Consider the following 23478-nt stretch of genomic DNA (forward strand, 5'->3'; position numbering starts at 1 on the left):
ATTTGAAAATCCTGGAGTGGAAGAACCATAATGTGCAACGTCCATTTAACGTTAGCAGAAGAAAAATCTATATCTGTTGTTCTTAAAAATCATTTTATAGTATTGTATATATCCCACTGTTTTATTTACAGGATGCATTCCCAGCAGAATGATTTAAATGCATGTAAATGCAAAACATGTCCATCAAGTGCAGCATATGGAAGCAATATGCACCTATTCTTCAGTCGGTTCACAGTTGTCCTCTTTTCACCACAGACATGACAGGTGCAAAGAAGTGATTAAAAAATATTCTGAGTGCTGTTTTTATTATTTAATTGCCCACTTGCATCAATACTTTAAGCACATCTAATTGGAGGACTCTCATCAGAGCAGCATTTCAAAGCCAATATGATGCTGCAGATTGTGTACATTTTAAATTTATTAATTTAGAAATGTGAGATGAGATCCATTATATTTTGAAATATATTTTTTTTTGTTTGTTTTTTTTGTTAAGCTAGCAATGGAGATTGGTCTTTTGTCATCATTTTTCTTCTCCTGCTTGAACATTTCTATCTGCTTTCAGCATATGGATTTTTTTGACGCATTCAGTCTGCATAACCTAAACATCTCTGGTCTGCCAGAATGGCATGCAATTGGCTCTAGCTATAATTGACAGTAATATTAATAAAAAATAGGCAGTTTTTTTTCCACTAAGCCCATGCATACAGGTAAATGTGTATAAACTGCATCAACACATAGAGACGCTTGGCGCTCTGAAGTTATCCTCAGAGCTGATCTGGTTTTGCATCTCTGTTCAGAATTAGTAACATGCACAACCTCTGGTTCATACACATTTAACACCCACAAACAGCATTGTGAAAGCACTCCTCCATGTTTACATATATGGTTAAATGAATGTTGACCCGTAACAGAACCCAGTGGTGGTCACAATCCCACTGGGTCCACATGCCCATCTTTTTGGCAAAGAAGAAGAAGAAGAAACACTTCTTCAAAGTGCTAAGACATACAGAGGTTTAGGTATGCATGTTACTATGTTTGTTTGCTTTTTGCTTATTGCATGAGCATAAATCATTTCTCATCTGATGCCGTTTATGACTTTTATAGCCCTAACAACAAAAGTGAACATCCAGAGATTTACCAACATGCAAGACTGTGATTTGTCTTGATACATATTTTTTTTTCCTGTATGATTTCCATTGTAATATTCTTAAACTAGAGGGATTTGAATATAAATTGAAAGCTTCAAGCCCTCTCCCTGAAGCTAAACTGTAAATAATAACCTAAAGTTTCTTTTTTTTCTAATCTTTGGTAATTGAAGCAAATGGGTTTTACAGGGAGAGATTTGTCTTAGGCAAACATACATACATTTTTTTTTAGATATTATTATTTACGAGGAGGCGAAGGCTGAGCGGTGTAATGAGTGAAAATGCATGCTTAATTTAAATGGCGAGTGTGTCTGTTAGGGAATGCATTAGAGTCTGCAGAAGAAGCGTAAGACATATTAATTGACAGACAGGAACCGCTGTCTCCGAGGTTGATACAAGTAATTTATTACTTCAGAAACGAATGCCACCGCCAGAATGTGCTTCATTAATTTCAAATTTAGTTTTAATTTCAAGCTGTTGCCCCTTGAGAAGAATAAGGTGGCAAGTTATGTTTGAGAAGACATTTTTTCCCTCTCCTACATTTCTTCATTCTTTTTCTATCCCTTAGTTTCTCTGTCTTTATTCCTTTCTTACCAGTTTATTTCATGTAATACAGAATTCAAGGGTTGGGAATGGGAGGGCAGGGGAGTGACATTCTAAATCATTGGAAAATAATGTCTGTGTAAAAGTGTAACTTAGAAAATATGTGTTTTCAGGAAGACCCTAACAAAGTTCTGTATTTGTTTTGCTCTCTTTATCTGAACAGCTTATGTCCCAGACGATGAGAAGGAAGTAGCCTTGTTGGACGAGGACCTTGATGGAGAAGACTCTGCTCAAGAAGGGGAAGAGCCTGCAAGCAAGCTCCTATGTCAGGACAAGGATTTCCTTTTCAAGGACAGGCCAGAATCCGCTGGCATTCATGACTCCCCCAATGCAGCGGACTTTTCTGGTCAGGACCTGGACAGCGAGTCTCACCTGAGTGAATCGTCAGACAGAATGTCTGATTTTGAAAGCTCCTCATTGAAAAACGAGGATGACGTCCTTCTTTCTAAAGACCTTTCCAACGAACTGTCTCCCTCCTCCACTTCAGCCGTCATGGCTGCAACCAATGCTGCCGCTTCGATAACCGGAGACGAGGCCATATTGGCTGCAACAAGTTCTGTGGCTGACAGTCTGGAGAAAATGAAGGCGATTTACACTTCCTTCCTGAGCAATTCCTATTGGTCAACACTGAATCTGAACTTGAGTCAGCCACCAGCAGAAAAACCCCCTCGTAGTCACAGCAGCAGCAGTAGTAGCAGCAGCAGCAGCAGTTGTGGTAGTGGAGGCTATGACTGGCACCAGTCTGCTGTGGCTAAAAGTCTCCAGCAGGCTTCCCAGAACCACCACAACAGACTGAGCTTGGTGCAACATCCCACAGTGGCGGTGACAACAGCTTCTACAGAACCTAACCTTTTCAGCACTGTTCAGCTGTACCGGCAGAGCTCCAAGCTCTACGGCTCCATATTCACTGGTGCCAGCAAATTTCGGTGTAAGGACTGCAGTGCTGCATATGACACTCTGGTGGAGCTCACGGTGCACATGAACGAGACAGGCCACTATCGTGATGATAACCATGAGACAGACAGTGAAGGGGCTAAGCGCTGGTCCAAACCCAGGAAACGCTCCCTACTAGAGATGGAAGGGAAGGAAGATGCACAAAAAGTACTTAAGTGTATGTACTGTGGACACTCCTTTGAATCCCTTCAGGATCTCAGCGTCCACATGATCAAGACAAAACACTACCAGAAAGTGCCTCTGAAAGAACCTGTTACACCCGTAGCCGCCAAGATCATCTCCTCTGCTCGAAAAAGGGCCCCAGTTGACCTGGACATCCCTAGTTCACCCGACTCTAACGGAGGCACCACACCGAAGCCAGCCTCATTCAGTGACACTAATGACATTCTGCAGAAGATAAGCAACCCCTATATTACACCTAACAATCGCTATGGACACCAAAATGGTGCCAGCTATGCCTGGCAGTTTGAATCCAGGAAGTCGCAAATCCTCAAATGCATGGAGTGTGGCAGCTCTCATGACTCACTGCAGGAACTAACTGCTCATATGATGGTGACAGGGCACTTTATTAAGGTTACCAATTCTGCCATAAAGAAGGGCAAACCAATTATAGAGTCCCAGGCCCCCACATCCAACTCTTCAGTTGAAGAAAAGGTCCAGTCAGTTCCCCTGGCTGCCACAACATTCTCCTCTCCACCCGCCCCTGTGCCTCCTCCGACTAGCATCTCGCCCATGGCAATGGTTGTGGAAATTAAAAAAGAGGATAAGGAAGAAGAATGTACCCAAGAGTCTAACATTATCAATGCCAATAACCACAACAAAGATAAGAGGACAGAAGTGGAAGACGAATCTGAAGAGAAGTTTGATATTTCGTCAAAGTACACCTATCTGACTGAAGAGGATCTGGATGAAAGTCCAAAGGGGGGGCTTGACATTCTCAAGTCCTTGGAGAACACAGTGACCTCAGCCATCAACAAAGCCCAGAATGGCGCTCCAAGTTGGGGTGGGTACCCCAGCATACATGCAGCCTACCAGCTTCCAAACATAATGAAGCTCTCTCTTGGCAATTCTGGAAAGAGCTCTCCCCTTAAATATATGTTTAGTGGAGGGGAGATTCTCTCCCCTACTGGCAAGAGTCAGCCACTGATTTCCCCTCCCAGCTGCCAAACCTCTCCACTACCTAAAAACAACTTTCAAGCAATGGAAGAGCTAGTTAAAAAGGTGACAGAGAAAGTAGCTAAGGTAGAGGAGAAAATGAGAGACCCCGGTATGATTGTGAGTGATTTACCTCTGAGGCAAACCACGCCCTCACCCTGTGTCAGTGAGGCAGAAGATCTAATCCGAGGAGAGTCGCCCAAAAGAAGCACTGCAGGAGACTGTAAAACCCCAGAAAATACAAGTGTAGGGGAGGTAGTACAAGATGGAAAGGGAACGAATGAAAGAGATCCCAGTAGTAGTGCTGCCACAAAGGAGTCTGGGGAGAATGGAGTGGAGCCCACTGCTGTAACACCCCCACTGCCTGCCTCTCTGTGTGGCAGCACAGCTATTATCACAGACCATCCACCTCCTGAACAGCCGTTTGTCAACCCTCTCAGCGCTCTGCAGTCAGTAATGAACGTCCACCTGGGGAAGGCTGCTAAACCGGCCCTGCCCTCGCTTGACCCCATGAGCATGTTGTTTAAGATGAGCAACAGTCTGGCAGAAAAAGCAGCAGTGGCTTCCTCGACCCCACCAGCACACACCAAAAAGACCAGTAATGGTCATTTAGATCGGTACTTCTACCAGCAACATCTCAACAACGACCAACCAATAGATCTCACCAAAGGAAAAAATCCTGATAAAGGAAGTAATGGTGGCTCTTTGGGTTCAACTACACTTTCTTCTACTAACTCCACCCCATCAATTTCTCCCTCTTCTGCTGTCACTATGACAAAGGCCTCCGCTACGGTAGCTTCGTTCATGTCAACGTCACCTTTGAGAGAAAATGCCCTGTCAGATATCTCCGACATGCTGAGAAACCTCACAGAAAGCCAAGCTCTGTCCAAGTCCTCCACGCCGACCAGTCAGTCTGAGCGCTCTGACATCGAAGGTGCCACACAAGAGGAAATTGAAGATGTTTCACCTGCTCAGAAGCGCAAAGGCCGCCAGTCCAACTGGAACCCTCAACACCTCCTTATATTACAAGCCCAGTTTGCTTCCAGCTTGAGGCAAACAAATGATGGCAAATACATGATGTCTGACTTGAGCCCACAGGACAGAATGCACATCTCCCGTTTCACAGGTCTGTCAATGACTACAATATCCCACTGGCTGGCCAATGTGAAGTATCAGCTAAGAAGAACTGGTGGCACCAAGTTCTTAAAAAACTTGGATTCAGGCCACCCAGTGTTTTTCTGCAGTGACTGCGCATCACAGATTCGCTCACCATCCACCTACGTCAGCCACCTGGAATCCCACTTAGGCTTTCGTCTTCGCGACCTGGCTAAACTTTCCGGGGAGCAGTTGCTCAGTCAATTATCGCAGCAACACCATCACCAACATCAACGCCACACCAAAGGACTTTCTGAAAAACTCTTCTCCAATCTCCACCCATCCAGCCACCCACTGCCATCCTCCCTCCCAACCTCCGTACCAGCATCACTACCGATCTCACTCTCCTCGTCCTTAACAACGTCTATGCCGTCAACTGAATCTCCATCTTCCTCTCCTGATGATGATGAATGCGGCGCGGTCTACCAGTGCAAGCTCTGCAACCGGACATTTGCGAGTAAGCACGCTGTTAAACTTCACTTGAGCAAGACACATGGGAAATCCCCCGAGGACCATCTGATGTATGTGTGTGAGCTGGAAAAACAGTAGCACTGGCTTGGAACGATGCAAGACTTTTACAATGCAGCTCAACCTACTGCTGTGCCACTCTTTTGGGTTAAAACTGATGAAACTGCACAAATATGCCATTAAACTACTGCTAAGAGTGTTGGCACATTGTTTTTTTGTTTAACTTGAGTGTTTTTGTTTCTTTTTGTTTTAGTTACATGTGAGGAAGACCTACTCCAGTCCGAATCTTTTGATTTAACCTCTCTTCTCTGACTAAAGTAGATTCATACTTGAAGCATTTTTAACTAAAAAGATAAAGTTAAATGAAAGTATAAAATAGAATCTAAAATGGCAAGATGAGTTATTCTCTATTTAAAATAAATTAGGTTTATTGATATTTTGGCTAAGCTGCATGCATATCAATAAAACAATTTTGTTAAATATTTTATACCTACATCTGGTGCAATTTCTATGTTTTGTCTTTTTAAACTCCTGTCTGTGTTTCTTTTTTGTTTTTTTTATCCGTGAGTCAACATTTAAAATTAAACCTTGTGGGTATTTCAAAGCATTAAAATATAAGAATTACTGTACACTGTTTTTACATTGCTTGTTTTCTAAACATCCACAGTGATGAGTCTTAAATCCCAAAGTTTATTAAAAAGAAGATTCTTCTTTAAGTGCAAGAATTTCACCCTAAACTTCATTTTTTTGACTGGAAAATACTAACAGGTCTTAATACAAACATTGTATGGAGAAGAAATGAAATGTAATATTTTGCTTTGATTGATCAGGGACCTATATAATTCAGGTCTGTGTACTATATGTAAATAATAATAATAATAAAAAACATTCAGTTAATTCCTGTTTAAATTATGCATCATTTCTATATTTTTTAAGTTAAAAGGATTATGACTATTTGCTGGTGCACACTATATGAAGACAAACTTGTTTTGCACAATAGTTTTATAAATGTGTTATGTATCTGAAAATACAACAAAAAGGGAGGTAAAAGTGCAAATCCTTTTACTCCCAGCTCATGCTACAATGATTAAAATTTTCTTTTTTTTTTGAGAAAAAAACAAAACATCTGAAATTGCTCTACACAAGCCCCCTGTATGAACACTAAAAATATTAAAAGTTGTACAAAAAAAATCTTACTTTATGAATATATTTCCTGTATAAACTGTTATTTAAAAGCACTCTTGGTTGTTTCATATTGTTGAATGCCTATTTGATTGGTCCTACTTTTTTTTTTGTTCTGTCTAATTACTCTGCAGTGATTCCACACTGCAGCTTTATCTTTTTGTGATATGAAAGGTAACCATGGTTACACTAACCTCTTGAGTGACAAGTTCTGCTACATTTTTTGGCAGTTCATTTGCTGAAGTAACTGACATCTGCCAGAGAAATAATAATAATATAAAAAAAGTACTTATGTGTAAAATATCGGCATGTAAACAGCACAGACACTGTTATGCATTCTGTGCCGTTTGTCTCTCTCTCTCTTTTTTTCCCCATTTCATTCTTTCGTTTTCTGTTGTTGTTGTTCTTGACAATGAAACCCCATTATATGACTTCGTATAACCTTGTTTTCTACTGCAGCATTAAAAAAGAAACTGTTTTTTGCAATAATGTGCGTGTGTACATTCTGTGTGTCATGGCTATCAATTAGGTGTATGCTGTGCAGTCCCTAATGAGCACATTAGACTGGGAGTGTGTCAGCGTCTGTCTGTGACGAGCTGCAGACTAGTTTACAGTGAGTGGCAGCAGCAGGGCCGTGTGGGACACAAACATACACACACACACACACACCCCGCCACACACACTTATATTTAAACATGCAAACAGAAACAATAATTTTTGACTTGCCTGTAGCTTCCTCTATTGTGTTAGTGACTTAGTCTGTGAGATGCCAACAGACGCCTTCATAGACACCAAGTCATAGACAGATGGACGGACGGACGGATAGAAAGATAGATTGTATCAAGTTTATAACATGTCATTGTGTCACAATATCTAAAACGCAGAAAAATTAAACTTTTAAAATCATTAATGTGACAAAATTTTTGCGAGAGCTTTAACTTTTACTGGAGTTTGATTTGACAAAAATACGTGTTTGTTTTTTCTTCCCTCCAGGGGGTCTTTTGTGGGCTGTAGTGTCCTTTATTTGAAAGTAGGCTGACAGAAAAGGGGGAAGGACATGCAGTATATGTCGACGGGTCCGGGAATCGAACCCGTGATGGCCGCGTCGAGGACTCAAGGCCTCCAAGCGTGGGTTGTGCTATCCCCTTTCATCACCACAGCACGCCCTGAAATCATATGTTATAATGAGTATAAACCAGGAGTGGGCAAACGTTTTGGCTCAGGGGCCACATTGACTTTTAAAATTTGACTGCTGGGCCGGGCTAGCAGTACATGCATACATATCAAACATAAGCATAAAAAAGCATTACAGTTTTAATATTTACATTAGTTTTGTTGTGGTAATTCTCAGAACAGATCTGAGGTTTTCATCACTTAGCTAATCTCTGTGGGGTGTTTTGTTCATCACACTAAAAGTCTGTTCAAAACATGTAAGTAGAGCCAAACAACAACAGCATCCTCTGTGCCATCTTTTGGATATTTGGAAATTTGGCTGCACTTAATTAAGCATAAAACCCATCCAGTTTAAGAGAGTTGAACTTCTCCTTTAAGACAGAGTCACATTAGAGGTCAATCAGTTCCTGAGGTTCTGTTTCAGGGTCTTCTGTGAAGGGAGATGAAACTAGCTGCTATTCTCAGAGCCATAAACGAACGACCTTGCGTTGACTGGTTGTTAGCATAGTTACCATGTCCAGCCAGGGTAGGGTGACCAGATTTGCGTTTCTGAAAAGGAGGACACTTCTTTTTTTTTTTTTTTTGGAGGGGGGGGGGGGGGGGGTAGAATCGGCGGACAGACATGTGCTACCGATTTCTTTGTCATACAAAGAAACCTGGAATGGAGTAGTGGAACGGAGTGGCAATGTAATCTATGTAATGTGTTTTGAGGCAGTTGACCAAAATCCCGGACGATTTTGAAATTCCCTCCGGACATTTTTTTAGGTCTGAAAAGTAGGACATGTCCGGGAAAAAGAGGACGTCTGGTCACCCTAAGCCAGGGTAAAAGTGGCGGCATACAGGGTAAAGCAGTATGCCTTATCTGTCAAGAAACAGCAACCATTTCTTGACAGATAAGGCATACAACTTTTGACCGGACTTCAGTAAAAAAGTATTTCTTCTCTTTGGCCCACATATTGTTGCAGAGTTCACAACAGAAGTCCGAGCTCCACAAAATCAAGTCATGTATCACAACCCCTGAAGCGCCCCCTGGTGGAGCGCCAGGCATTACAGGACTAGATCAAATGAATTAGTCATGATTATAATATAATTTGATTTGGGCAATTCTGCACCAATCTTCGGCAAGCCAGATTAAAAAGACCAACGGGCCGGATGTGGCCCGGGGGCCATAGTTGCCCACCCCTGGTATAAACAAATATTCAGTTTCATTAAAAAACAAAACAAAACACCATAGTAACGGCAGTGATCCTTCTGCTGGAATCTTCCTGATCTACACACACTAGTTCAGATTTAAAAAGAAGAAAACCCCAGGCCGGGTTTGTAAGTCTGAGAAAGTCAGCAGCTTTATCATACAGTGTAAACTTAGTTTGATTCATGTTGACGTGAACATTCAGAATAAAATATATATTTTTTAATGTAAATAATATCAGTTTTCTCTGGTACTACTGACTATAGCTTGCATTTCATTAAAAATAGTGTGAGCATTATCTCCTCTTTTCCTTTGTGAAATCCACAAGCAGCATTTTCTTCTGCTCATAGAAAAGTAACCTAAACTTTGAGTTGAGGATCTGTTTTACTTTTATTTGAGCAACATTTTACACTGGTAACTTTACTTTTATTTAAGCAAAATATTATCAAAGTGACTGCATTTTCACATGAATGCATTCTTATTTCTTATTTTTTATTTTTTACTCTGTGATTCAAACCCAGGACCCGGCAGCTCCACATGTTCACTATGACGCAATCACACTGCAGTTAGTGACAATGATGACTTAGAGAGTCAGACCACATGACGGGCTGTGCAGACAGACACTAGGTCAGGTATTGTTCATGTATTATATATGTATTATATATAATGATTCACACAGCATTATGAAAATCTATCTGTGTGTGTTTAACCAGCTGGGTTTTTCAGTTAAACACCAAAAAGTATTTTAAAATATGGATTTCTTGCATGAATTTAAGATTAAAATAATTTCAACACTTCATTATTTTTATTTTGAAAAAAATGTATTGCAAGACTTTCAATTTGACTAAAATCAAAACATTTTATTTGACATAGAGAATCCATTCAATAAATTATAATATTACTGAAAAAAAAAAACATTCATTTCAAGAACTTGATCACTAAATGAAATACATTATATGGATTATTGCACAGAGATGGAATTTTGAAAGCCTTTAATTCTGTTAGGGATGACAAATTTCCACTTACAGTTCAGAAAAACACAACATATTTAGTAAAGTACTGTCAAATCAACACCAACTAATAACTTCTCTGGATTACATGAGAAACGAATTTATAAGGACCTGAATGGTTTCCAAAAGATACATTAATACTTTAAAGATGAGAAGTGAATTTTGTAGTCATTTCTTTCTCTCTCTTTTCTGCAGGTAAACACAAAAACATCCTAATGCATGGACAACTACACAAAATACATATGCAAACAGAATCAATAGCACCCAATCTGCAGGTCTGGAAATCTGCACATATACACACTTAAGACACAAAGAAGGCACTCACCCACACGCACGCACACGCACACACATACACACTTTTGTCAACAGCCAGGTACGGGGACGTCATCCACAGTGACAAGGTGCCACAGTGTGTGAAAATGTCAGCCTTCAACAGTGCTGCCTGAAGTCTGGCACCGTATTTAAGGCTCTCATTAGCTTCAAAGAAAATATGCATAAGACTGAAGTGTAAAAAAGCCCTTTTCTCTTTTGCTGTCCTCACACCCATTGAGCAAAAGCAAGGACTTATTAAGGTAAGAAACAAGCAAGCAGGAAGCAGTCGACTCACCACTGGTTCAGATTACAGGTAAGCACTTAAATAAACCGCAAATCATATGTGCATCATATTCATGATGTGGCCTAAAACGTGTTGTCAAGTAAAAAGAAAGAAATGAACCCAAATCATTGATATATCTTTTTTTTTTTTTTAAGACGTATACTAAGGTTACTAATGCTATGTTGTTTTAGCATCAACCCTTTGATTAGCACATGAACAATACTCAGATCACAGCACAGGGCATCTTAAGTTTGCCAAATAAATTTACTTATGTTGGATTTTGAGAAAGTGTTAAATTTATCTTTGACACAAGTGCAACTTCCTTCTTCACAAAATGCAAACTAAAACAGAGCAGTGTCCGATTGTTAGCAGTTGGAGGATTTCTCTTTGTCATTGGTTAAAGACACTGAGATACTTCTCCCTCTAGCGTCACACTCACATGTTTGTTTTGGTTGTATTTACCCATAATGCCCTGCGCTATAGTCTGCTTCGTGCTTTCGGAGTGATATCTGGTCTGCCATATTCATTCAAACCAAACCAGAGTTCACTTTAATTGAACCAAGATCTAGGTTTGTTGACAAAGTAGAGTTTTTTTTTTTTTTTTTTTGGTCCCCATCAGAGTTGGATGGTGCATTCACACCTCCCCAAACGAAAAGGTCTAGTTGGTTCTAGTCAAATAAACTGTAGTCGGATTAATGTGGGCTAAACAGGGCTGGTGTGAATGCAGCCTTTTTCAAACTGATTCATTGGTAGTGAACTGTCACAGGGCACACAAAGGTCATGGTCACTAAATAACCCCATCAACAAAAAGCAAAGATTCTGAGGTTCCCAGAGAAAATCACCCTCCACCCATTCCATGACTGTGGTTTGAGATCTACTCTGTAAACAGAAGAAACCAAATTAATGACAACAGACAACCCTGGCAGAGTTCAACCTGAACTGAAAACAACCTCCAAATATTTATTCAGAAGCACGTTGCAGTATGGAATTTTCAGGTGAAGGAAAAACTGAAACATTCAGGCGCTTTAAAAGATTCAATAACACTTAATTGCTTGAAGCCGGCTCTGCCACTGAACACTGGTGATATAACATGAGTTTGGGAGAAGGTTCGGTCTGCTAATGTAACACATCTTCATTGTGGTTTGCACAATGCAACCGTCAGAATCTCGAAAGGACACGGTGAGAGACTCCGCCACAGTAAGCTGCTTACACACATTTGCAGAAGGTGTGCTACCGATTCAAATGGCTTCATCTAAAACAGGACTGGTGGGAGGGTGGGAATACAAGCTCAGTGGATCCACTCCTCACAATGGAATCACAAAGCATAACACAAATAAAGCCAAGGTACAAGCAAACACACTCCTTCTACAAACACACACAGGAAGAATGCCCTGTCCATCCGAGTTCCTCTTGATTTCTTTTTTTAATCATGTTCCCTTTCCTTCCATTCTGCTCTTTATATGAGAACACAATACCACAGTCACAGACACAGAGTTTCCCTATTGACAGAAGGCTCACAAGGCAATTGCTCATTGATTTACTAAACATTTTAGAGTCTATTACTAATATTAACAGCTGAGATTTTCTTTTTCCATTTAGCATAAGAAAACTTGATATGCTAATATCCCCTTTGAGAATATTTTCCTAGAAAGCGTTTAAGGGCCATTTCCAGTTTTGTCAATAGTAATAAATTAAATTACAGGTTCTTTTATTTATTTGAAGGTGTTATATAATATACACATATATTACATATTTTAAACATTATAGTTTCTCAGTGCAATTCCTACTTGGAACATAAGTTTGTTTGGTTATCTATGTTTCATGGCTTTGTGTTAGTTTCAATGTCACGCACTAAGATTTATCACAATGTATTGTACACCATTGTATTGTATCTGGATTCTGCGTTTTGTCTGTTTTTTTACACATAAGTTTGTTTCTCCTGTATCAAGGGCAGATTGATCTGATTCTCTGTTTTGGGTCTTAAAAACAAATAATTGTCAGAATAGCTGCCAGTTTAACCTACTGTGAGAGCATTCAAGTGTGTTTGGATTATGCTTCAAATTTGTTACAATCCAACATTCTGTATTCATTTATTGTATTCATATTTTACTTCTGCAAACAACTTATTAAAATACAAATAACTATTTTGAGGAAAAATTCTGGACATGTGTGGATAACATAAAAAAGTGGATCTCTGTGTATTTAAATAGAGGAGCAGCAGCCCATTCTACGCTCTTCTATTTTATGCACAGCAAGAAATTTCAGAGTGGCACTAGAATATAAAAGTCAAGCCTTGTGAGACATCTTTTAAATATTTCATTTAAAAAGCAGATAAATGTCATAATTCTACCTTCCAGTTGCTTCTGATGTGAGACTTTGATGTGCAGGTTCCCGGTCCAAGGCACACTTCCAGTCGTCATCAGAAGGAAGCCTGAGAACTCCAACCAAACACAATTTCCATATGTCAGTCCCATGATCAGAGACATGAGTGGTTGTACAAATGAATAACTTTTTCCACATCAAGATATTAACAAATCAAAGGTCTGGTAATCTATCTGGGAGAGTTTCTCAGGGGGATAAACAAGCAAGCAGCTTTCAGAAAGTAATAAAATTTTAGGTTTTAGATCCATTAAAGGTTTCTTTCTTCCTTTCTTTTAAAAATATTCCATTTGATTTCTAATCCATGTGCCATGAAATTCTTTTGTCGCTTTAGAAAATATAATTTTCTTTTTAACATAACAATAGCTGTGACATTAATCTCTTTTCAAATCAACCTCATGCAAACAGAGAACAATTAGCTGCAAATATAATTAAGACTTACACTTTTGGCAAAGACAAACTGCCAGAAGTAGCAGAATGGTGGCACGACAGTACTGCAAACTTCTGTAAGCCACGATGCCAAGTAGGACAAGTAAGTACTTCCATATGCCATGCTAGTAATTATCACCAAGAGGCTGGAATAAACTAATTTTTCCTGTGTGGCAGTTTGTATTTACACATTTTTTATATGAATAAACACAGAATCCTCATTCACTCATGTAATTAGAAAGTAGGTTCCAGTTACTGCACCCAGAGAAGTCGAGATTGTGCAGCCTGGGAATGTGTCTGGTTTTTAGGAGTGTGGTATATCGCAAATCTTAAAAAAGAAAAAAAAAAAAAGTTGGACATTTTTGGGGAACTTCCATCTGTCTAAAAGTTAAGTGGAAGTTTTCTAAGATCATTTCCTGGATCTGATGGCAGTAAAATGAGAAAAAAGAAAACATATGTGAATGTTCCCAAAAAACTAAAATGAAAAAATATTTAAGCAAGCACAACTTTATATACATTACACGTTTTGTGAAGGAAAACATGAAGTCCTGCTTTCAAAATAAAAATGTGTTCTCTTTGATTATGGCAGAAAAACTAAATCAGATACATATCAGGTCTTCAAAGCATCTGCAGTCAGTGTGTCGCCTTTAATGCAACTTTTCTGTCATTGATGTCAGATTTGCACCAGAAGATGCCAAAATGGACATATATAATGGCTGAAACAAAACCAGAATCTTGGAATTATGAATGAAGTCTATTCCACTGAAGTGCATCACATCACAATCCCACTTCTGGTTCAACTCCACATCCAAACAGACTTCTCTAGAGAAGTTGCAGTCAATTCTCCACTAAAAGGCTGTTGTTATTAGTTCTTTCTTTTTATTAACTTTGTTCTTCTTATTATAATTTTGTGACACTTCTATTGGCACCCGTAACTTTAAAATTGATCCATAGATGACAGCATCCATTATTACCGCCATAAACGGAGCTCTGCTGGCGTCTAGGTTCTTCTGCGCATGCGAGTGGTTTTTGGGTCGTAAACTCTCGAATCAGGAGTTTGACTTTGGTCCCATCATTCAGCAGTACGAACTGAAATCAGATTTCAGTAAAAAATTCAACATCAGCTGTGTGAGCGCAGCCTGAGTGTCTCCAACAAACATCTGTTGCCTGCGCAGAACACAATTTACACTAACAAAAGATTAAAGACAAGAGGGCTTTATTAACAATTTAGGTTGTTTCTAAAGGTAAGTTGATTTTATTTAAGGGTGGTAAAGAAACAGGGGTTGGCCACAAAGGCACTACAAACTTAAATACTTTGTCAAAGTGGCAGCATTATGTTACTCCCGCATCAAAAACCTTCCTGGATTTTTGCCTTGAATCTTTCATGCAAATTTGAGAAACCTTTTCAACTCCATGGCAACCATTGAGCTGTGCAAAACACTCGGTTGGATCGAGTGCAGCTCTTTGTAGCTGCAGTTTCCAAGCTTCCGCTTATAAAAGAGCAGCTATTCCAGCTACTCCACTGCTGAGCTCCTACAGACTAGCCAGCAGCTATTAGCAAACGTCCTGTGGAAATGCACATCTGTGGAGCTCATCATAGGAGTTGCTTCTCAGAGCAACGCTGGTAAAAATGTTGTTAAAGGGTTAACAGAGGAGCCATGTTGTCATGACTTGCTGAAGGCGGAGTTTCAGAAAGAGCAGGAGTTTCTTAAAGAGATAGATGCCCAATTTCCAGGCGTTTAATTACAAAGTCAAATTTATTTTTAAGTCAAATCTAATTTACAAATAATTTTTATAAGACTGAAGGTAACATGATACAAAATGTCACTATGTTACTGGAAAATACATAACACTGCCCCTTCAAATATATTGAAACAATCTATCCTTTGTCTTCCCTTCTGATTTGATGATTATCTGACGTCTTTTCAGAAATATTTTTATTATCGTCACACTTATGCTTTTGTTCCACCTTTAGGATCATTTTAAGTCTCCAGCAGGAGGACGAGGATTTTTTTCCCTTTCTGTTTGCAGATATTTCAGAGATCACACCCCTCTAACCGCTTCTCTTCATACTCATTATCACACTTAAATTATTTCCTCCCGCAAGAAAGTTAATTAACACACATGTCCAGACTATGTCTGGCTACACAAATTGATTACAACATCAGAGACATTTTGTGTGTAAGCGTAGACGGGTGCGTGTGCGTGTGTGTGTGTGTAGCCAGCCTCTGCAGCAGCAAGAGGCAATCGGCCCTCAGAGGGGCCTGCGGGGCGCTAATGGCAGCAGAAACATCACATATGCCACACAATCTGAGGTTGTGTTCCCACTGCATGCATCTAAAATCAGGAACACAACTCTTTATTACACGTGTTGATGAGAAGAGAGGGGAAATAAACACATGCAGATAAAAAAAAGGAGTTTTGTGGTAATCAAGCCAAGCAGAGACACTCACAGAGACACACACACAAATAAAAAACAGTTGGTAATTGAGGATAGGAATCTTGTCAATGCACAAGAGCAGGACAGGAAATTTTAGGCTTGGCAGCAATAGCAAGTTTTAAGCATAATTTCAATCCTGAAGGGGTTAATTAAAGGCTGAGAGAAGAGACCGGCATTAATTATCTCACGCCTTAAAATAAAAATAAGTAATTGAAGATGAGAGAACCGTGGTGATGTTTTGTTACATCAACGTCAGCTGTGAGTGTGGAGTAAGTACTGCTTCACCTTTGAAAAAAAGTATTTATTGTTATGTGAAAAGGCTGATAGCAATAATTGTATTTTTTTTTTTTTTTTCGCTGCTGTATCTGCCATGGGTCTATGGGTTTTGCATGGACTCTAATAAAGGAGGATGGTGAAATGAATAAAGGATTCATTTGCCCCAAGCAGAATACAATCAGGGCATCTGGCCAGAGGAGCTGCTGTGAAGAACTGATTCAGGGGAAGAAAAAGGAAACAGGAAGTGTTTTCAGAAATGGTAAAGTGATGTGGGTTTGTCAGATGGGACAGATAATTTGGAGATGTCTCTGGATCAGGGCTAACCTTAGACATGAGTAAAGAAGTTAGTCAGAATACGCTGCGAAAACACAAAATCTACCGCAATTATTGTAGTATACTTAAAATAAGAGAAAACTCACTTGCAAGCATCTTGTCATCAAGATATATAATCTTTGTTTAACTCAATAATTCCTTAACCCTGTAAGTTTCAAATCTCCACCTGGATATTTTTGCTTGTTTTAATTGTACTCAGTTCATTAAATGTCCTGTGAGAAAATACATTTGCCCATTTATCCATAAAAACTGGAACTTTCAATATCTAGCAAGTTATTTTTGCAATTTACCATCTATTAAAACACTGCCCTTCAGATTAAATAAACTCCCTGCTATGCTAATATTGATTTTTTTTTTTTTTTTTTTTTTTTTTAAATAGTACTTGTCCCACTGGCAGATTTTTTCACCTGTAACAAAACATTTTCCATGATGCCTTTTTTTCTCCACTGAAAAGGTGGTTCTTTCCCCTGGACCATATATAAGGAAACTGCACTTCACCAGAGGCACTTCTATGAAAAATAAACAAAACAAACAAACCAAAAAATATATCCGTTTAGAACAAGACCCAGTTTGGTGAAAAACAAAAAAAGACAAGAGGATGGACTAATTCATGAAAGAAACTTGAAACACCAAAAAGATCTGGAAATAAAAGCTGCCATTTTTGGATTTCATCTTGGTTCAAAGAACCCTTAGCGTCAATTTTGTAAGTGAGGTGTTTTTATTATATTAGAAATGAAATTAAAATCATATGTGACTAAGCTTGTTCAAGATACAAGTCATTAAAAACATGACAATAGAGGCAGTTACACGAGATATATTCATAATTCAGCCGTGATGCTAGCTCTCATCATCAGCCAATCAGAGGAGAAGTCAGCTTCTTATTCAAGCGTTGGAGCGACAAGCCCCGCCTTCTTGGCAGGGACTATGCAGTGCTTTGGGGAAATTGTAGTTGGAGATTTTACAGAAGAGTTAGGATTCAACATGTTGGAATGACACACAGCTTTTAGTGAACCGTGATGCTTTGAGAGCTCTGGTGGAACCAGCTGCACAATGTCTGCAAAAAACCCCCCCAAAAAAAACAACCGTGATCCTCCAGCTGCATCCTGCCATTTTCTTCGTTTCCGCTGAAAAACCACCTCATCCTCTTTTAAAAAGTTTCTATTGAAGAATGTGAGTTTTCTTTTTAATTTGGTCTGTTTTCATTAAGAAAATTTATTTTCAGAATTTCAATTTCTGCAATTCCATAGTTAATGGAAACACAGCTAATGGGAACTGATTTCGGCAGTTCAGCTCAACGATGCAGAACCCTTGATATTTTTTTTTATAAGATGTGAAAGAAAGTTGTTTGCATTCCTGTATATTCCAAAGGTTTCTTTTAGGTGTGCTGATGGGCGATTTACCTCTCTGTAAAACAAAGTTGGCATAAGGCTGACGGGGGTGAAGGAGAGTCCTCCATCTCTTCTCTCTGTCTCTCTGTCTCTCTCCTCATGCCTTTCTGTAGTACTGAAAGGCTCATCAGGACTTGTCATCGCTCTAATGAATATCATTTAAATTACTTTGTGTATGGGAGCGAGTTTGGATGTCGATTTAATTTGTGCATGTGTTTGAGCTCTTGTGCTCGGCGGGGCGGACGGACACAGAGCAGCAGCCCTAATGAAACGCCCGCCTCTGTGACAGGCTGACGAGCCTCGACCCGATCAGCCGGGTTTGAGTGGAAATTCTGACGTGGTGGCGGCGAAAGGGAGCGTACCCCACATACACACAACCATATACACAACCACACAGACAGAGCCAAAGATACAAAAAACACACCAGCAATACACTAAAACGCTCGGACACACAATCACACACACAGCATAGGAAACGTGAGGCGTTTTGGAATATTAATATGCGTTTATTTGCATACAGACTCAACCAAACACACCTACAAAGACAAACATCAGCGCACGTCCAATCTGCATTCCAGGACGTAAACTGACTGCTCATGTTATCGCGACCTTCCAGCGTGTTGTGTTAGCAATGCTAGCCGGAGCACCTGTCCTAATTTACAGATCCTATCCACTTTTAGCGCAGCCCTACTAATGATGGCACTTCAGTGTCCCTGGGCTCGGGGAATATGTAAAATAACAGTCGCTCCACTCTGCTCAAGATGAGCCATACCAGCCCATAAGCATAGCCTTATCAAAATGAAATTACAATATATGCTGATACCATATTTCCACTGCCCCCACTCTGAATCCTCCCGTGTGCACTCCCACCGCCGCACACCCAGTGAAATATTACAACCTTTCCCAATGCAAAAGATATAAATCTGCATTGAGGAACTGCAAAAACAGCACAAAGCATTCCCTGGCTGGCCTCTATCTACTGAACCACTTATGATTTAGCATTGCAGGTGTATCAAGAGCCTGCGATTCCTCTCTCCCTCTATTTTTTTCTCTGCCTGTGGCACAGCGAAAGCGCAGTTGCACCTTTACCCACTCAGCTGCAGCGCCCTGTTTCATTACTATCACCCAGAGGTTTTAATTGAGTCAGATCCAATTATGAACCAGCAATTAGTTATTAATGTAATCAATTACTCCTCCACGGTTGTCACATCAGAATGCAACGCCGGATTGGAATTGTGCATATGCTACATGCAGCATATTACAAGGTTTATCACAGTCATGGTAGGTTGGGGAAAAAAAGAGATTTCATTATTGGAAATAATAATGATAGAAAAAAACAGTATTACCAGTGGGGTTGTGCTGTGTTTGTGAAGTGTCTGATGAAGAATCAAGTCTACAATGTGAAATTTGAAATGGTCTTATTTATTTTACCAAATAAAACTTTGTCAGTCTTGAAAAAGTTTCCATTTTCAAAGTACTTTATTTCTTTGTGTTGGCAGTGATACTGAATTTGCCTTACAATACACTTATTTTTTGGTAAATATACATGAGATTACAAAAAATGGTTGAAAACTGAGAATTTTGAGAGGCAGCTCTGTGACTGGAAATATTTGGTGTCATGTTCTGTGTTTTTCTGTGTATTTAGTTCAAGTTTCCTGTGTGTCTGAGTCTGTATTGTCCTGTCTATCCCTGTGATTAGTTCCCAGGTGTGTCTCATTCCCTGATTACCTTCTGTGTATTTAGTGTCACCTGTGTGTCTGTCGGGTCCTACGTCTTTGTCACGTCTCATTCGGCGTCGAGTCGTTGTCGTTCTGTGTGCCCTGTCCGTCTATTCGTCTCTTGTGTATCCGGTTGCTACCGGTGACGAGCCCAGGCTTTCGCTCGGCCGTGCTGCCCGGTGTATTAGGACTTTGTTGGGACTGAGTTGTGTTTTGGCCATTTTGTCATCAAAATATATAATTTTTCATCACATCCTGGGTCTTCCGCCTGCTGCCTCACCACCACCACACCAACTTCCTGACATTTGGTTGTTATAAATGTAGAAACATAGTATGTAGCTGCAAACATGATATGTGGAACTTCATTTGTGAACTCATCAACACATCAAACCTTCACTAAATTACAACAATTAGAGATTGGGAGAACGTTGTCTGGTCCAATAGCTCTAGATTTAAGCTTCATCATTCAGATGGCATGTTTAGGCTTTGGGAGAAACAACTTGAAATAAACTCCATGCTTTGTGCTGTCAGCTGAAAGTGGTCATGGTGTGATAGTGTGGGGAATATCTTTTGACAAACTTTGGGTCTTTGAGGATCTTTTAAACACCAGCCTTCACAAATCCATTCCCAGCTTTTGATACTCAATTCCAGCTGGATAAGCTGACATGACAATGAGTTCTTCGGTCCTCAACGGCCTCCTCTGTCATCCAATCTCAGTCCAGAAGAGCAGAGTTGGGATGTGGTGGAACAGGAGACTAATGTCATGGATGTTCAGCTGACAATTGTGCATAAACTGTGTGATGCAATCAAGGCAAAAATAGACCAAAAAATGGATAAACAAAAACTTTGAGGAATGTTCCAAACACCTAACCAAATCTATGTCAAGAACTAAGGCAAATCTGAAGGCAAAATATGATCCAACTGAGTTCCAAGGTGCTCAAGGTGTACCTAATAAAGTGGCCAAACAACACAAAGGACAAACAACCATGCACAGACACATAGGGGTAATTTAGAGGCTCTAGTTAACCTAACGGTCAAGTTTCTGGACGGTAGGAGGAAGCCGGACTCGGAAAGAACCCAAACATTCACAAAAACATCCTGAAAACTCCATGCAGAAAAATCCCAGGCTGGGATTCAAACCCAAAACCTTCTTGGTGCAAGGCGGTGCTACTGGATAATTGTATAGACGAAAGGGGAAAAAAAAAGGAAGTAAAAAAAGAATATCTAATTATTGACAGACTCCTTTAATACCTCTAGAGAAAACTCAAAATTGAAAGTGAGAAGACGTACGGGGTGGATTGTGCTCTTCAAAACATCATGTCTCCATTTGTGAAGGCTCAGCTCATAGCAGGCTGGACATTGTACTGAAAGAACCTGTTTCTCCAGGAATTGTTGGGTCATGCACAGGAAATGAAAAGGAATCCACATCATGTCCTGATACCAGGATTTTATAATTGTGGAGAAAATTGAGCCAAATAATAAATAGTTTTTTCAGAATGCTGGACAGAACCTTCTACTATGAGTCTACAAACACAGACTAAAACTAAAGAAAACTAAACAAGAATGTTTCTGGAAACATGAAGCTGATGAGAGGAAGATAATTCCAGATGTGGGGTGAAAACTTGTCAGGACGCCGAGGTCGTCGCCAAGATCTCTCTTCTCTTAACCAGCATGCATCTTGACAATGCAATCAGCTCACCCCGTCCCCGCCTGGCCCCTCCCTCAACATGTAATTAAATGATAAGTTCATATTTGTAGGATGGTTGTATGGAACCCAGTCACACCATGCTGTCATGGGGAGATGCTGCGTGACAAATACCCTTATTACCCAGCCACCCTGCACCATGTCAAGAACACGGCAGACCAGCAGCATTGTCATATGTGTGTTTGTGTGTGTAGTTCAGATCTGCTGTGTGTGTTCACGCACAATCTCTACTGCACAAACAGAACATGGCGCCAAATAGGCGCCGTCGTGTCACGCAGTCGTTCAGCTTTCAGCTGATGGTTTAAGATATGCCCACAGAGGGCAGATGGAGGTAAAGGGGACACTCACTGCAACCTGCATCTCCCTGTAAATCAGTGGAAGATGATGTGAGACCTGCATCGCAGCTGTTTGATATGCAAACAGCTCCTCCGTGTAAATTTACCCTGACGCCGTTGGACATGGAACGCTGGGGAAGAGAATCCAGAGAGGGGGCCGAGGATGGAAGCAGAAGTAAATATATATATATAATTCACCTCCTAATGACAAAACTGAGGATTCAGAACAGAAGTTCCTCACTGCCAAACTCACAGTCCATGTGTTGTAACACTGGGATAATCTTTCAGAAATAACAAAGACATTTGGAGGAAGTTGGTCTGAAAGGGAAACGAACACAACGGTTTTCACAAAATATCTTCATCAAAAACAAAAACAGCTGAATTTTGGAACCAAGCAGCATTTGGTGTTTTCTCTGCTGGTGTCTGTGAGTCAGACACATTCCCTCCTGTTCCTTTTATGAGGTGGATCTTTAAGCGTGTGCTTGCTTTAATCCTGTGTGTGAGGCTCGGTGTACCGCAGGCCTGTTCTCAGCATGACTCCTATTGTTGCCTTCACTCTTTGTCTGTGGAATAATGCTGCCTCTGTTGTCTCGCCAGCTTCCTGCTTCAAAGACAGAGCCTGGTTGCTCTCTGAACATCCACCCTCCTCCCTTCTCATCCTGCCTTTTTCCTCCATCTTTGTCTCGCTTGCTCTGTCGTTCGGCCTCTCATCTCAATTGTTTACCTCTTGTCTTTTAGGTCTGACTGGATCCCTCTAACCGGATTCTACATGTGCTCCTCCTATCTCTGCGCTGAAGGAAAATAAACCTCCTCTTTTGAACTCAGGGAGAAGAGTGATGGGCGTTCCTTTCCCTGAGCAAAAGAGCCAGAAAAGCGAGAGAATGAAGCAACGTCAGATACCAATGAAAACAAAAGACCAAAGAGCGGGATATGAACGGAAACGTAAAGTGCCTTTCAAGCATCTAGAGACTCTTGAACTTGAACTCTACAGTTTGTCACGTCAGTCTTTTTTATGAGGATTTTATATGACAAACCAACATACAGCATTTGTGCACATTAAAAAAAAAATCTTCTTCCCATGGCTTTCTTCATGCCTCTCTTCTACAAAGGTCAGATTTGTGAAGCTAATAGAAGGAGTGTTTACAGTTTCTTCAACCTAAGCAGTGGATCTCTGCAGGATCTCCAAACTTGCAGCAGCCCATTTAGCTGCTTGTCTTGTCAAGCCTCTCCATCCCCAGACTGTCAGTTCAGGTGGAAGGTCAAGTTTTAGCAGGTTTTTGGCTCATAAACTATATTTTAAAAGACAAATTATTTCATCTGACACTAACTTGAAAGCTTCATTGCAAACAATTAAGTCTGGGACAGGGGAAAATAACAACAAAACATTCAATAACTATTTACAAAATTCAGTGAAAGGTCTCTGATGATGAAAAAAACATATATTTCATGACTACTTTATTCATTTTGTTACCAGAAAATTCTAAAGTTCAAAGTCACTTAAACACGCTGATACCTCAGAGGAGTTTACTTTTTCTGAATTTACACAGACTGACCTATTGGATCTATTATGGTGTTCTGTATTTTCCAGGCATTTTATAATGCAGTTAAGTAGCTATTTTAAAGAAGTTTGACTTTTCAATTTGATGACTTGAAACTGGCCTCCATTTCCTTATGGAGCTCCTGCTCTTTCTGACACAGCACAGCATCACAGCATCACAACAACCATTATGATGTTCACAACTGATCCTAGGAGTAATTTGTATGATGAACTCAGCAGACCTGCAGTTCCACCAGGTGTCAAATGCTGCTAGTCTGAAGGGGCTGAGAGCTGTAGGAGGAGCTTTGT

At 40.1% G+C, this 23478-nt stretch overlaps 1 protein-coding gene across 1 annotated transcript in view; it reads left to right on the forward strand.

Moving 5' to 3' along the window:
- tshz3b (teashirt zinc finger homeobox 3b) overlaps positions 1–7125 on the forward strand; it is a 45891-nt gene extending 38766 nt beyond the window's left edge. Inside the window, exon 3 of the mRNA XM_044142913.1 lies at positions 1912–7125. Within this exon, the coding sequence (XP_043998848.1) occupies positions 1912–5561 (3650 nt within the window). The 3' untranslated portion in view covers positions 5562–7125. The remainder of the gene's footprint in view (positions 1–1911) is intronic.
- The last annotated feature ends 16353 nt before the right edge of the window (positions 7126–23478 follow it).

This window comes from Gambusia affinis, linkage group LG02, assembly GCF_019740435.1.
Source record: "Gambusia affinis linkage group LG02, SWU_Gaff_1.0, whole genome shotgun sequence".
Classification (NCBI taxonomy): domain Eukaryota; kingdom Metazoa; phylum Chordata; class Actinopteri; order Cyprinodontiformes; family Poeciliidae; genus Gambusia; species Gambusia affinis.